Genomic DNA, 17,022 nt, shown 5'->3' with positions numbered 1-17,022 from the left:
TGCGTTTTGAGAGAACGGGTTCCATATCGACGTTCCTAACGTCCAGAGTAGTGAGTCTGTCGTCGCTGCACTGGACGAGCGAGGCGAATTTGAAGACCAGCAAAATGTACTGGAGACCAACACGAACATAGAACTGCGAACGTTGTACTACAGTTTGTCTGGAGCATAGCTGCGCATGAAGGCGATGTGTGATACGAGAATGGATTCCGTAAGATCCTCACCGGACGTAGGAAAGTAAACTCTGGCTCTGACACTAGATGACAGTATTTTTCTTGTAGAATGCGTTGTCTGTAACCTTGAAATTAAGTGTGGTTGTCTCCTTCAAAGATATTTGATTTAAATGTTCACCGAAGCTTCAATTCGCGTTATGCTTCGTGAAAGACTCAGTCATGTTTTAGACACAAGTGCATGCTTTTGGAGCTTCAATAATGTTGTTGTTCAAAGTACGCATCCTAATTTTACAAAAGCGGAAGCGGAAAACACACATAAAGAAACATAAGAAGCTTACAGTACCACTTACAAGTAGCTCACATTTTCCTTTGGTGCATACCATTGTAACCACGAAAGAAACCTTGATTCTGTATCTCTGTGAAAGACCTCTCGAATACGTGAGTAATTTCCTCTTTATTATGATAGATTTTTTTTCTTTTTCAGAATGATTTCTTAACTACTCTGCCATCTTTTGATCAATACAAATAACAACATACGTCTGTGAGCCTCACTAGAGAACACTGGGACACTGCTACTCACTTCCTTTTGAGGAGTCACCTGATAATGTAATTCATAACACAGCCCATATAGTGTGAATGAGTTTAGTACTTAAGTACGTCGAAAGTGAAAATCTCTAGCTGTGTAATAAGACCACAGCTGCCGCTTGTATCAAAACACACTGCCTGAAAAAAAAATCTCAACGCCAAAAATATAATTAATGAAGAATAATGAAATTTTGGGAACTGTGTAGCATAAGTAACGTACTTAAGTAGTTGAAATCGTAAGATGACAAGTTAATGTAAGCGTGAGGTAAGCCATTGCAAATGTGACTTGCTGATATAAATACCGTATTATATGTTTCAGAGTTCTTGAAAATGGCCTCTGAGCCGAAATAGGCCTATAGCCAATGAAAATAAAGTCACAATAATAACAACTGCTACACAAAGCAGCGTTTTGGCTTGTTGTTGTTGTTGTGGTCTTAGTCCAGAGACTGGTTTGATGCAGCTCTCCATGCTACCCTATCCTGTGCAAGCTTCTTCATCTCCCAGTACTTACTGCAACCTACATCCTTCTGAATCTGCTTAGTGTATTCACCTCTTGGTCTCCCTCTACGATTTTTACCCTCCACGATGCCCTCCAATACTAAATTTGTGACCTCTTGATACCTCAGAACATGTCCTACCAACAGATCCCTTCTTCTTGTCAAGTTGTGCCACAAACTCCTCTTCTCCCCAATTCTATTCAACACCTCCTCATTCGTTATGTGATCTACCCATCTAACCTTCAGCATTCTTCTGTAGCACCACATTACGACAGCTTCTATTCTCTCCTTGTCCAAACTATTTATCGTCCATGTTTCACTTCCATACATGGCTACACTCCATACAAATACTTTCAGAAACGACTTTCTGACACTTAAATCTATACTCGATGTTAACAAATTTCTCTTCTTCAGAAACGCTTTCCGTGCCATCGCCATTCTACATTTTATATCTTCTTTACTTTGACCATAATCAGTTATTTTGCTCCCCAAATAGCAAAACTCCTTTACTACTTTAAGCGTCTCATTTCCTAATCTAATTCCCTCAGCATCACCCGTTTTAATTCGACTACATTCCATCATCCTCGTTATACTTTTGTTGATGTTCATCTTATATCCTCCTCTCAAGACACTGTCCATTCCGTTCAACTGCTCTTCCAAGTCCTTTTCTGTCTGTGACAGAATTACAGTGTCATCGGCGAACCTCAAAGTTTCTATTTCTTCTCCGTTGATTTTAATACCTACTCCGAATTTTTCTTTTGTTAGCTTTACTGCTTGCTCAATATACAGATTGAATAACATCAGGAAGAGGCTACAACCCTGTCTCTCTCTCTCTTCCCAACCACTGCTTCCCTTTCAAGCCCCTCGACTCTTATAACTGCCGTCTGGTTTCTGTACAAATTGTAAATAGCCTTCCGCTGCCTGTATTTTACCCCAGCCACCTTTAGGATTTGAAGGAGAGTATCCTAGGCAACATTGTCAAAAGCCTTCTCTAAGTCTACGAATGCTAGAAACGTAGCTTTGTCTTTCCTTAGTCTTTCTTCTAAGATAAGTCGTAAGGTCAGTATTGCCTTATGTGTTCCAATATTTCTACGGAATCCAAACTGATCTTCCCTGAGGTCCGCTTGTACCAGTTTTTCCATTCGTCTGTAAAGAATTCGCGTTAGTATTTTGCAGCTCTGACTTATTCAAATGGCTCTGAGCACTATGGGACTTAACTTCTGTGGTCATAAGTCCCCTAGAACTTAGAACTACTTAAACCTAACTAACCTAAGGACATCACACACATCCATGCCCGAGGCAGGATTCGAACCTGCGAACGTAGCAGTCCCGCGGTTCCGGACTGCGCGTCTAGAACCACTAGACCATGTGACTTATTAAACTGATAATTCTGTAATTTTCGCATCTGTCAACACCTGCTTTCTTTGTAATTGGAATTATTATATTCTTCTTGAAGTCTGATGGTATTTCGCCTGTCTCATACATCTTGCTCACCAGATGGTGGAGTTTTGTCAGGACTGGCTCTCCCAAGGCTGTCAGTAGTTCTAATGGAATGTTGTCTACTCCCGGGGCCTTGTTTCGACTCAGGCCTTTCAGAGCTGTGTCAAACTCTTCACGCAGTATAATATCTCCCATTTCATCTTCATCTACATCCTCTTCCATTTCCATGATATTGTCCTCAAGAACATCGCCCCTGTATAGACCCTCTATATACTCCTTCCACCTTTCTGCTTTCCCTTCTTTGCTTAGAACTGGGTTTGCATCTGAGCTCTTGATATTCATACAAGTGGTTCTCTTTTCTCCAAAGGTCTCTTTAATTTTCCTGTCGGCAGTATCTATCTTACCCCTAGTGAGATAAGCCTCTACATCCTTACATTTGTCCTCTAGTCATCCCTGCTTAGCCATTTTGCACTTCCTGTCGATCTCATTTTTGAGACGTTTGTATTCCTTTAGCCTGCTTCACTTACTGCATTTTTGTATTTTCTCCTTTCATCAATTAAATTCAGTATCTCTTCTGTTACCCAAGGATTTCTACTAGCCCTCGTCTTTTTACCTACTTGATCCTCTGCTGCCTTCACTATTTCATTCCTCAAAGCTACCCATTCTTCTTCTACTGTGTTTCTTTCCCCCATTCCTGTCAATTGTTCCCTTATGATCTCCCTGAAACTCTGTACAACCTCTGGTTCTTTCAGTTTATCCAGGTCCCACCTCCTTAAATTACTTACCACCTTTTCGCAGTTTCTTCAGTTTGCATAGGTAACGTATTTAAGTTGTTAAAATTGTAAGATGACAAGTTAATGTAAGCGTAAGGTAAACCATTGCAAATGTGACTTGCTGATACATCATCTAAACACCGTATTATAGGTTTCAGAGTGCTTGAAAATGGACTTTGAGCCAAATAGGCCTATAGCCAATGAAAATGAAGTCACAATAATAACAACTGCTACACAAAGCAGCGTTTTGGTTTAACGCACATATAATGTCCTTACAACGCTGCAGGCCCAGAAGAATTCAAAACTTGCTGATACATTAATAACCAGTCTAACAGGTAGAATGCTGAATGCGGGTACGCAAACGTGCATACATTGTGTTGCACAGGTGCCGTATGTCAGTTTGTGAGATGGACATCCGTGACTGTTGCAAAGTAATTATATTAAATGAATGTTTTACTTCATTTCTCCTCCACCATCTTAGTGTGTCCCTACTAGAGTCCTGCATGACCGAGTAAGCGAGCACAAAATACGAGATGGGGCGAGCACACCCTAACTGGATAGGCTGCCCGCACTAGTTCTAGTGACCGAGCATAGAAGCCGTGACCGAATACGTAGCACGCAACTTCAAACACATTACACGTGTCATTATCCGTGTGAGACTGCAGCCAGTACGGGCTTTTCATTTGTGGTGTCTCTCTCTCTCTCTCTCTCTCTCTCTCTCTCTCTCTCTCTCTCTCTCTGCAATCATGCAGTGCGAGGAAACCAGTGGAGTAAGACGTAAGATTGAAATCAATGTTTACACATTGAAGAGACGGGAAGGTCTAAAAAGTCAAGTACGGAGCATATTTTTGGTGGTTGTAGACGAAAACAGTGCGTCTACTGGATACGTATCGTGCATAAACTGCTCCACGTTATTGTGTTTCCAATCGGGAACCACTCTTTTAAAGAAACGCAGTTGCAAGAAACCTCACAAAGATACGGCTCCTTCAGGAATACCGGCAGTAATAAAAAATAGTATTACAGCAAAGTGTGTTGCAATGTGTGCTAAAGATATGAGACCTTTTAATGCTATTTGCGGTGAAGGTTTCAGAGAACTAGGCCAAGAATTAATACATCTAGGTGCGCATTATGGAAAAGTTAACGTGGCAGATGTCATGCCACATCCCTCTACTATAAGCAGACATGTCAAAGAACAAGCTGATGCAATACGAAACAGTATAATGCCTTCTGTTATTGCGGAAGTTATTAATAAAACATGGGCTGCGATAGTTGATATGTGGACTGATTCGCATAATCAGGTGCACTGTTTGACGCTTACATCTCATTACATTAACACAGATTGGTCTCTTCTGATCAATGTTTTATTTACAACAAAATTCCCGGACGTTAGGAAGACGGGAGTAAATATTATAAAAGAAAGTGATCTATGAATTTAGCTGTGTAACGTACCCGTTCTTGGAAACGTTACTTTTGTATTAAAAGAAAGAGAGAGAGAGAGAGAGAGAGAGAGAGAGAGAGAGAGAGGCGTTGGATTTGTACAGTACAGAGCAGCGAGCCGTGGTGAGGCGAGGTGAGACGTAAGCGGTAACCGGTCATGCTCGGTTATCCGCGTGTCCGGAATCCGGACAACAGACATGGGGCGAGTACGTGACCGAGCCGAGTCGTATGGGGCCGGACACGAGCGGCTCGGTCCCCCCGTCAACAGGCGAGGCGTGACCGGTCAAACATGGAGCGTTGCAGCACTCTAGTCCCTACGACGCCCCAGCTAGATCCGGCGCCCCTAGGCGAGGCTTGCGATCGCAGTGTAGCTGCCAGTCAGCGCAGCAGCGGGCAGGACCGGACCGGAACAAAGACGGAGTGGCCTTCCGGCAGGCGGCAGCTGATGGGCTAATCTCGATCTGGGAGGGGGCGTGGCCATTGTGGCCGCCTGCGCCTGACAGCCCAGCTCGCCCGCACGCAATAGTCAGACAGCACAACAGCGAATTTCCTCAGCGATGCGCCCTTGTTTGGCTGCCAGCGCATCAAAAGCAGGCATCTCGCTGTAGCCCGCCAGTCCCAAACGGTCACTTGTCAGTTTGCGGTGCACAACGCTGAGTTATCTGGAATGCTGTTACCTGCACTGAAGCGCCAGAGGAACTGGTATAGGCTTGCGTATTCAAGTACAGAGATATGTAAACAGGCAGAATACGACTCTGCGGTCGGCAACGGCTATATAAGACAAGTGTCTGGCGCAGTTGTCACATGGGTTATTGCTGCTACAATGGCAGGTTAACAAGATTTATGTGAGTTTGAACGTGGTGTTATAGTCGGCACACGAGCGATGTGACACAGCGTAGCGATGACGTAGGGATTTTCCTGTACGAGTGTACCGTGATTATCAGAAATCCGGGCCGACCGAGGTGGCCGAGCGGTTCTAGGTGCTACAGTCTGGAACCGCGCGCCACTGCGGTCGCAGGTTCGAATCCTGCCTCGGGCATGGGTGTGTGTGATGTCCTTAGGTTGGTTAGGTTTAAGTAGTTCTAAGTTCTAGGAGACTGATGACCTCAGAAGTTAAGTCCCATAGTGCTCAGAGCCATTTGAGCCATTCAAGAATCCGGTAATCATCAAATCTCCGACATCGCTGCGGCCGGAAAAGGATCCTGCAAGAACGGCACCAACGACGACGGAAGAGAACCGTTGAACGTGACAGAAGTGCAACCCTTCCGCAAATCGCTAAAGATTTCAGTGCTGGGCCTTCAACAAGTGTCGGCGTACGAACCATTCAACGAAACATCATCATACGAGCTTTCGAAGTCGAAGGCCCACTCGTGTACCCTTGATGACTGCACGACACAAAGCTTTACGTCTCGCCTGGGATCGTCAACATCGACATTCGACTGTTAATGACTGGAAACATGTTGCCTGGTAGGACGAGTCTCATTTCAAATAGTATCGAGCGTATAGACGTGTACAGATATGAAGATAACTTCATGAATCTACGGACCTTGCATGTCAGCAGGAGACTGTTCAAGCCGGTGCAGGCTGTATAATGGTGCGGGGCGTGTGCAGTTGAAGTGATTATGGGACCCGCGATACGTCTAGATACGACTCTGCCAGGTGACACGTATGTAAGCATCCTGTATCATCACCTGTATCCATTCGTGTCTATTGTGCATTCTGACGGACTTGGGCAGTTCCAGAAGGACAATCCGACACCCCACCGGTCCAGAGTACCTACAGAGTGGCTCCAGGAGCACTTTTCCGAGTTCAAACACTTGCGCCGTCCACCGAACTCTCCAGAAACGAACATTATTGAGCATATCTGGGATGCCTTGCAACGTGCTGTTCAAAAGAGGTTTCCACCCCGTCGTACTCTTACGGATTTATGGACAGTCCTGCAGAATCCGTGATGTCAGTTCCCTGCAGCACTACTTCAGACATTAGTCGAGTCCACGCCACGGCGTGTTTCTGCATTTCTGCATGCTTGCGAGGGCTCTACGTGATATTAGGCAGGTGTACCAATTTCTTTGGCTCTTCAGTGCATGAACAGTAGTACAGTAATGCGGAAAAGAATTTAGCCTTGTAAAGTAATTTTGCCATTTTGCCAGCCGTTAACTTGCGCCGGTCTGTGAATGTATCCCAAGACATTTGCCCACGACACGTCCCACATTGGTAGGTAATGTTTCCAAATTAAGGTATACATAGAAGTATGGTTTTGTCCTTTCGCCGGCCGCGGTGGTCTAGCGGTTCTGGCGCTGCAGTCCGGAACCGCGGAACTGCTACGGTTGCAGGTTCGAATCCTGCCTCGGGCATGGGTGTGTGTGATGTCCTTACGTTAGTTAGGTTTAAGTAGTTCTAAGTTCTAGGGGACTTATGACCTAAGATGTTCAGTCCCATAGTGCTCAGAGCCATTTGAACCATTTTTTTGTCCTTTCGATAGTTCTTTGGTTCCTCCCCATCTCTCTCCTGGTGAACTAATGATCTGTCTCTCGACTTTGATGAGACATTAAACTTCTTCCTTTTCGTTCTTTGTACTGCCGCAGCCTGTAAGCGTACTATGCTGCCCTAGCATTTAACTATGCAGACTAACAGGTTGTTGCTACTAATGCTAATCATTGCAACCACTGAGTTGGTTCAAATGGCTCTGAGCACTATGGGACTTAACATCTGTGGTCATCAGTGCCCTAGAACTTTGAACTGCTTAAACCTAACTAACCTAAGGACATCACAAACATCCATGCCCGGGGCAGGATTCGAACCTGCGACCGTAGCGGCCGCGCGGCCACTGAGTTGCTTTCTGCTTGTCTCTTCTCCACTAGTCTTCAGATTGTTAATTACTACACACCAAGTTATAGCTTCGGCTTTAATTAAACACCCGACATTCGTTTCAAAATATATCGTATTACTGTCTATGCAGACCAACCAAGAAATGCATCATTTTCATGATGACCACATGCAAAGTCTTCACGCTATCCGTGATAAGTTATTTACATTTTTCTGAATCATTCAGATAAGAACCGTGCGATAGAAGGTTGTTCGTTGCAGAAAGCGTTAGTAAAGCTTCAAAATATTATTCTGTTGACTATCCAATCGGACATAATGTACAGCGTACACTGTACACACACACACACGAGAACTGAACAGTGAGCAACCGCCGGCGGTGCTGGTACGTAAACATCGGCGTATAACGGGTATCCGGGAAGTAAGGACGAAATTGAGTTTTGCGCCATTTTTTTATATGACGTTTCGCAGCTGTGATTTTTTCATGTCTGTTATCTGCGATCCTTCTAATCAGTAGCCTTATAGCTTTTGTGTGGGGAGGATGGTTGTTTGATGTTTATTTTGGTCACGGAGCAGATGACAACTGAGCAGCGCATCCCAGTTGTAAAAAGTTATTACAAAAACAGCGGAAGTCCCACGGCAACCGTTCGTGACACTCGGACGTAATGCTGCTCCAACCGAATCGACAGTTCGGAAGTTGATTCATGACCGCGTTCTGTTCGAACACAAGAAAATACTGCCTTTGTGCGTGACAATGTGACTGTAAGCCCCAGAAAATTGGTTCGCCGACGAGCTCAAATCTGAATTTATCACCAAGTTCACTGCATGAAATCCATTCAAAATATCTGTAAATGCATGCGTACAAGATTGAGCTTACACAAGAGCTGAAACCTGCAGATCATGGAAAGAGACATCGATTTGAAACTTCCTGCCAGATTAAAACTGTGTGCCCGACCGAGACTCGAACTCGGGACCTTTGCCTTTCGCGGGCAAGTGCTCTACCATCTGAGCTACCGAAGCACGACTCACGTCCGGTACTCACAGCTTTACTTCTGCCAGTATCTCGTCTCCTACCTTCCAAACTTTACAGAAGCTCTCCTGCGAACCTTGCAGAACTAGCACTCCTGAAAGAAAGGATATAGCGGAGACATGGCTTAGCCACAGCCTGGGGGATGTTTCCAGAATGAGATTTTCACTCTGCAGCGGAGTGTGCGCTGATATGAAACTTCCTGGCAGATTAAAACTGTGTGCCCGACCGATACGAGATACTGGCAGAAGTAAAGCTGTGGGCACAGGGCGTGAGTCGTGCTTCGGTAGCTCAGATGGTAGAGCACTTGCCCGCGAAAGGTAAAGGTCCCGAGTTCGTGTCTCGGTCGGGCACACAGTTTTAATCTGCCAGGAAGTTTCATATCAGCGCACACTCCGCTGCAGAGTGAAAATCTCATTCTGGAGACATCGATTTGCTGAATGGGTCTTGGCTCGACAAGCGGAGAGCGAGAACTTCATAAAAACAATAATTTCCTCAGATGAGGCGCAGTTCCACCTCAGTGCGTACGTAATTAAGCAGAACTGCAGAATTTGGAGTAACGAAAATCCGTGAGTGAGTGTGGAAGATTAGATGCGTCCTCAACGCACGACTCTGCAGTGTGGGTTCTGGGCAGGATGATTGATCGGTCTGTATTTTTTTTTAAATGATGAGTCAGCTGCCACCACTGTGAACAGCGAACGTTACCGAAACATGCTTCCTGTTTGGTTTTTCCCTGTTGTTGACGAAAATGATTTTCGGTTTCAACAAGATGGTGCGACATGTCGCACTTCCCGAGAATCTATTGCTCTGCTGAATGACAAATTTCCTCAAAAATTAGCTCTCTGCGTGGCAACGAGGAATGGCCTGCCAGGTCATGCGATGTTTTGCCTTGTGATTTTTTTGTGGGGATTTGTGAAATTAAAAGTGTATGTGAACAAACCACAAACAATACATCAGTTGAAGGATGAAATTAAAAGGGTTATCCCACGAAGCTATGGACCCAAGTTGTCAACAAGGCACCGCGCAAGCTGGGGGTGGGATCATAATGGTATGTACTGTGTTGACATGGAATGGACTATGTCCTCTGGTCCAGTGAACCGATCATTGACTAGAAATGGTTATCTTCGGCTACGTGGAGACCACTTGCAGTCATTCATGGACTTCATGTTTCCAAACAAGGATGAAATTTTTATGGATGACAACGCGCCATATCACCGACTCACAACAAAATCCGATATGTGACGAAACCAATCGACGGACCCTTCGAACAGCTTTTATTGTGCCACATACCTGCAGTTATCATTGTTAGCAAAGTGGTCATCGCTAAGCGTGAACGTTCAGTTTTCCTTTCAGTTCTTGCTTTGAGGGTACGGTTAGGCTGCTAGCTTGTTCATGTACAATGTGTTTAAATGTGTGTGAAATCTTATTGGACTTAACTGCTAAGGTCATCAGTTTCTAAGCTTACACACTACTTAACCTAAATTATCCTAAGGACAAACACACACACACACACACACACACATACACACATACACATACATACACACACACACACACACACACACACACACACACACACACACACACACACACACGCACGCACGCCCGAGGGAGGGAGGACTCGAACCTCCGCCGGGACCAGCCGCACAGTACATGACTGCAGCGCCTTAGACCGTGTTCATGTACAGAATATCTACTAATAAATCAGTACCTAAATATACAGCTCTAAATCCGGCAGTATATTTACACTGTGCTGCCGATATTTTTATAGGGCGGTACGTCTATATCTACCTGTCGATATATCTATACTTTGTTCGAGATATCGGGCGACGTTACAGGCATATTTTTTAAATGTCGATACATGGGATCCCCAATATTTTCAAAAATATCAACAGTCCTAATTGCTACTGGCGTGCAGCCGACCACGCTAGACAAGGCTCAGCGTGCATTTGCAAAGTAACCAACACAGCGTGCACGAGGCACGCGAGAGAAGAATGACGACTGGCTTACGGCTGGTTCCTGCCACCCTACTCGCGAAAATATCGATCGCCCAGTTATTTTAATCGAAGTATAATCATTTAGATCATGCTGTGAACGTGTGTTACGTCTTTCCTTTCCATCCATGTAAGCCTGGCATCTTTTACAAACTGAAGTGCAGTTTTGCACGTGTTTCACGAGCGAATTGTGCGCTGATGCATACCGACCGCTTCCGTCTTGTTTCAGGTCCGACATCCTGGTTGTCAGCGACGTCATACAGAGCAAGAGCCTATGTAACCTGGTGATGGTGAGTACTTCCTCTCTGTACAAGCCTGCCAGCAGACGTCATTCTGTTTCAATAAATACTTGTTTTGTAAATAAAACTGCCTTTTCCTGCTGCTGTTTAATTTATTTATCCCATACGCGTTTCGCCTTATCTTGTCCTACGGCATCTCAACAATACATTTTAGTTAGTTTTACTTGCGATTTCCTGGTCTGGTGATAACACTACCACTTTTATTACTGTCATATACCTTTGCGTTCTGACCTTCTTCATCCTGTTCACCATGTTTCTCATTCTTTTTCGTAGTGTACTATTGTTCTTTTGCCACTTGATACAATCATTTCGCCGGACACTGCTTTTCACTATGTAAATATTGTGACTCCATTACGTGTTTCCTCCTCTTTGCCATGTTTACCTAATTATTGTCACCTTAACGGAGTACAAAGTATATGTTCAAGACTATCTTCTATTCGTGTGTGTGTGTATGAGAGAGAGAGAGAGAGAGAGAGAGAGAGAGGAGCGCGCTTTTTTTTTTGGGGGGGGGGGGATGTTGTAGGTTTGAATTGTATGGTGTTGCATTAGCTGTTAGCGAGTGATTGAAAACTTCGGTGCCAGCTGATTTGACTTTTAGTTTCAATATTCTGTGGAGGGGTTCATGGATAGGTGAGTGTAAAGATGTTGGGTGGTATTATTATTATTATTATTATATTGGACAGTATTATTATATTAATCCTCTTGGGACGTTATTCTATTATTTTATCTATTAGTGTAAATAATGAATTGCTTGGCATGTATACTTGTTCATTCATCAGGCTTTCCTTTCTACTTTGGTTTTCTGTATGTGGTAAGTTTCTTGCAGGGTTAGGAGGTGTTTTTTCTATTGATTCTTATTATTTTCATGTCATCTTCTGTAGTGGTTGGTTTGTGGTCATGTTCCTTAGGCGTTCTTCAAATGTGGAGTGGTTTGTCCCATATTTCCAGGCTCTCACGTGTTTTTAGCAGCAGGAAAAGGCTGTTTTATTAACAAAGCAAGTATTTATATGCTTGCTGCGGAAGATGGCCACAAAAACAAAGCTGTTTAAATAGTTTATAGGCGTTGTGTTGTTCGCAATTCCTGACGGGGCCATCCAGAAGTATTGTCCACTTGACCTGCTGATAATATAACTGCAGTTCTATCCCTATTCTATCCTTGTCTTAAACAAAAATGCTTGTAATTCCTAGAGTCACACTTCATTATACTCTAATAATGTAAGCTAAGTACGGAACAAGAAGTTCCCTACTCCCGTGCTGCAATATTCACGGTGTGCCATACTCCTTAGCAAACATAGGCGAGAGTAAAAACTGATACGGTCCAGAAAATACGGATCTCCAATAAGCCGTTCGCGAGATAATTGTTGCCGCGCGGAGTAGCCGAAAGAACAGACACTATATTCATATACACTCCTAGAAATGGAAAAAAGAACACATTGACACCGGTGTGTCAGACCCACCATACTTGCTCCGGACACTGCGAGAGGGCTGTACAAGCAATGATCACACGCACGGCACAGCGGACACACCAGGAACCGCGGTGTTGGCCGTCGAATGGCGCTAGCTGCGCAGCATTTGTGCACCGCCGCCGTCAGTGTCAGCCAGTTTGCCCTGGCATACGGAGCTCCATCGCAGTCTTTAACACTGGTAGCATGCCGCGACAGCGTGGACGTGAACCGTATGTGCAGTTGACGGACTTTGAGCGAGGGCGTATAGTGGGCATGCGGGAGGCCGGGTGGACGTACCGCCGAATTGCTCAACACGTGGGGCGTGAGGTCTCCACAGTACATCGATGTTGTCGCCAGTGGTCGGCGGAAGGTGCACGTGCCCGTCGACCTGGGACCGGACCGTAGCGACGCACGGATGCACGCCAAGACCGTAGGATCCTACGCAGTGCCGTAGGGGACCGCACCGCCACTTCCCAGCAAATTAGGGACACTGTTGCTCCTGGGGTATCGGCGAGGACCATTCGCAACCTTCTCCATGAAGCTGGGCTACGGTCCCGCACACCGTTAGGCCGTCTTCCGCTCACGCCCCAACATCGTGCAGCCCGCCTCCAGTGGTGTCGCGACAGGCGTGAATGGAGGGACGAATGGAGACGTGTCGTCTTCAGCGATGAGAGTCGCTTCTGCCTTGGTGCCAATGATGGTCGTATGCGTGTTTGGCGCCGTGCAGGTGAGCGCCACAATCAGGACTGCATACGATCGAGGCACACAGGGCCAACACCCGGCATCATGGTGTGGGGAGCGATCTCCTACACTGGCCGTACACCACTGGTGATCGTCGAGGGGACACTGAATAGTGCACGGTACATCCAAACCGTCATCGAACCCATCGTTCTACCATTCCTAGAACGGCAAGGGAACTTGCTGTTCCAACAGGACAATGCACGTCCGCATGTATCCCGTGCCACCCAACGTGCTCTAGAAGGTGTAAGTCAACTACCCTGGCCAGCAAGATCTCCGGATCTGTCCCCAATTGAGCATGTTTAGGACTGGATGAAGAGTCGTCTCACACGGTCTGCACGTCCAGCACGAACGCTGGTCCAACTGAGGCGCCAGGTGGAAATGGCATGGCAAGCCGTTCCACAGGACTACATCCAGCATCTCTACGATCGTCTCCATGGGAGAATAGCAGCCTGCATTGCTGCGAAAGGTGTATATACACTGTACTAGTGCCGACATTGTGCATGCTCTGTTGCCTGTGTCTATGTGCCTGTGGTTCTGTCAGTGTGATCATGTGATGTATCTGACCCCAGGAATGTGTCAATAAAGTTTCCCCTTCCTGTGACAATGAATTCACGGTGTTCTTATTTCAATTTCCAGGAGTGTAAGTATATAGTTCTGGCAATACAGGCCATGACATCCGAACTCTTACGGGACTTGGTAAGAATGTCTTCCACGCGTAATGAGTGTGTTGGGTAGGGACACAACGAATGTAGTGTGTGGACATATAAGGTGAGAATGTGGGTCTCGGGGGAGGCGTGCGCGAGGTAGTCCCTGCAGTCGCACTATCCTCTGTGACCTCGGTAGCTCAGGTGGATAGAACGTCTGCCATGTAAGCAGGAGATCCCGGGTTCGAATCCCGGTCGGGGCACACATTGTCACCTGTCCCCGTTGATACATATCAATTCTCGTCAGTAGCTGAAGGTATTAACATATAATTCTAATTCCCCCGTTGGAGGTTCGAATCCTCCCTCGGGCATGGGTGTGAGTTTCGTCCTTACCGTTAGTTAGTTCAAGTTAGATTAAGTAGTGTGTAAGCTTAGGGACCGGTGACCTCAGAAGTTTGGTCCCATAAGACCACAAATTCAAAAAAAAAAAAAAGATAATTGTTGTTACGAGACGCCACTGACGTCTGTATGACATATAGAATCGACTGGAAACTGATGTTGTTGTTGTGGTCTTCAGTCCTGAGACTGGTTCGATGCAGGTCTCTGGGCCGGCCGTGGTGGCCAAGAGGTTAAAGGCGCTATAGTCTGGAACCGCGCGACCGCTACGGTCGCAGGTTCGAATCCTGCCTCGGGCATGGATGTGTGTGATGTCCTTAGGTTAGTTAGGTTTAATTAGTTCTAAGTTCTAGGCGACTGATGACCTTAGAAGTTAAGTCGCATAGTGCTCAGAGTCATTTGAACCATTTCATTTAGATGCAGGTCTCCATGCTACCCTTTCCTGTGCAAGCTTCTTCATCTCCCAGTACTTACTGCAACGTACAACGGTCCAGAAAATATGGATCTGCAATAAGCCGTTTACGAGATAATTGTTGTTACGAGCCACCACTGACGTCTGTATGAAATATTGTACTACTTAATACAGATCTGTGTCACATGCAGAATCAGATTTGTGCTGTAGACTTAACTGTTGAAAAAATTCAAGTCAGAAACGTGCAGAGGACTGGTCATCTCGAAGTGCACAACGAAGGAGTTATGCAAATTGGTCACAAATTGATATTCACACAAGTATCGACGTGGAGCGCTGAAAAACCGTCGATAGACAATTGAAAACTGTCAGAGACTATTGGGTTATCTTGGAGCTCGGATCAACGAATTTTACCGGAACGTTTGGGCAGACAGGGGACTGGTTCTCCACCACGACAACGCACCTGCACATACAGCCATCTCTGTTAAGACAGTTTTTGGCTGGAAATGACATCGTTCCGCTACCCCACGCAGCTTACTCGCGTGACCTGGCTCCATTCGACTTTTTCTTATTTCCACACATGAAAAGGGCCGTGAAAGGGCATCGATTTGACAACATTGAAGAAGTAAACAAACAAAAAAAAACAGGGAGGAGCTGTCAGCCATTTCAAAAGATGACGGCAAAAAGTGTTTCGAACAGTGGAAGCATCGGTGGGTAAAATATATTAGTTGCAGGCCTTTGGAAACTAGGTAACGCTAAGGACAATTGCATGACACTGTGCATTACAAAAAATGGTTCAAATGGCTCTGAGCACTATGGGACTGAACATCTTAGGTCATAAGTCCCCTAGAACTTAGAACTACTTAAACCTAACTAACCTAAGGACATCACACACACCCATGCCCGAGGCAGGATTCGAACCTGTGACCGTAGCAGTCCCGCGGTTCCGGACAGCAGCGCCAGAACCGCTAGAATTATCAGCGGCCGGCACTGTGCATTACACGAACGTTATTATAATTGCCTGCATTCTTGAAGGATCATGTCTTCCACGATGGCTATGGCATCTTCCAGCAGCAAACCATCCATGTCTCAAGGCCAGAATCGCGCTACAGTGATTTGAGGACCATTGCCATAAACTCACGCTAATATCTTCGTTATGAAATGCACCTGATATGAACCCAAAAGAAGAAATCTGGGATGCTTCCGGGCGTCACTCCGCACTGACAAACCACCAGCCCATAATTTTATGGGAACTGCCTGACCTGTGTGTTGACATATGCTACCACATACTTTCGGAAACCTACTTCTCGAATCCATGTCACGCAGAATCGCTGCTGAATTGCGTTCCAAAGGTGGACCAACTTGCTAAATAATGGATAATATTCTTGTCGGGTAAGCAGCCGGGTCATAACGTCATCTTGACACAATATTCTCGCCGGAGAGATCGTGTACCAGCACTCTCACCTGAAGATGGCGGCCAGTTGGATGGCTGAAATATTGTGTCAAGATGACTTTATGATCCGGCTGCTTCCCCGAGAATAATATTATCGGTTATTACGCCGGGAAAGCCTTCGTAATCACAGGGGGTCATAATGTTTTGGCTCGTCAGTGTATTCGTAGAACTACACGATTAAAATTATTATTGTAATTTGCCGGCACTTTGGGATGAAAGGCTTTTTTCCAAATCATTCTGACATAAGAGCTCAACAGGTGGACGTCTTGCAGCGGTATCGGAGATTTACGCGTCACCCCTGCCTTTCGTTGCTCGATTTGAATGGAGAGAGAAGCGGTGCGTGTAGTGACGTACGCGCGCCACAGAGCCGTGGTTGGCTGGGTTATGGCGCCGCGCTGCGCACACACGCACACACGCGCGTACGCGCTGCCCAATCAGCGACGGCCGCGGGCCACGGCTTCATTCAATTAAAACTTGCCGTGCGCCGCCGGCCGGGCCTCTCCGCTCTCCTCTACACTCGCCTCATCTTTTATTCAGACGCCCTCCGCTCTGACTCAGCGTCCCCTGCCATTCTCTCTCATCTCTCCCGTATAAATTTTCGCCCTCCGGTCTCTCCGCCACGCCGTGCATAGCCTTTTCCCTCTCAGCTTAAAACCCGTCCGCTGCACTCACGTCAATTTATCATAGTCTCAATCCTCTCCCGCCTTCCGCACCTCGTTTCCTTTTACTTCTCTTCCTCTTGCTACAATTCTTTCCTCTTCCTCTTCTTCCTACAGCACCTAGTCTCTTCCCGAACGCCCCTTCGCGCCTTAAAAGGCTTTCATCGTAGACGGAAGGATTTTCGGTGAGAATAAATTCGTGCTACTTTTCTTTTGTTTCCTCTGCTGCA

General features: G+C 45.9%; 1 protein-coding gene and 1 non-coding gene across 2 annotated transcripts in view; both read left to right on the top strand.

Moving 5' to 3' along the window:
- The window catches only part of LOC126088171 (SH2 domain-containing protein 3C), a 1,167,763-nt gene that overhangs the window by 940,498 nt on the left and 210,243 nt on the right, over nt 1–17,022 (top strand). Inside the window, exon 5 of the mRNA XM_049906294.1 lies at nt 10,976–11,036. Within this exon, the coding sequence (XP_049762251.1) occupies nt 10,976–11,036 (61 nt within the window). The remainder of the gene's footprint in view (nt 1–10,975; nt 11,037–17,022) is intronic.
- Trnat-ugu (transfer RNA threonine (anticodon UGU)) lies at nt 14,065–14,138 on the top strand. Its single transcript has one exon. It is a non-coding gene; the product is annotated as a tRNA-Thr (tRNA).

The sequence above is a fragment of the Schistocerca cancellata genome, chromosome 6 (genome assembly GCF_023864275.1).
Source record: "Schistocerca cancellata isolate TAMUIC-IGC-003103 chromosome 6, iqSchCanc2.1, whole genome shotgun sequence".
Classification (NCBI taxonomy): domain Eukaryota; kingdom Metazoa; phylum Arthropoda; class Insecta; order Orthoptera; family Acrididae; genus Schistocerca; species Schistocerca cancellata.
The sequence above is the reverse complement of the archived record's forward strand: the minus strand, read 5'-3'. Positions and strand labels throughout refer to the sequence as shown.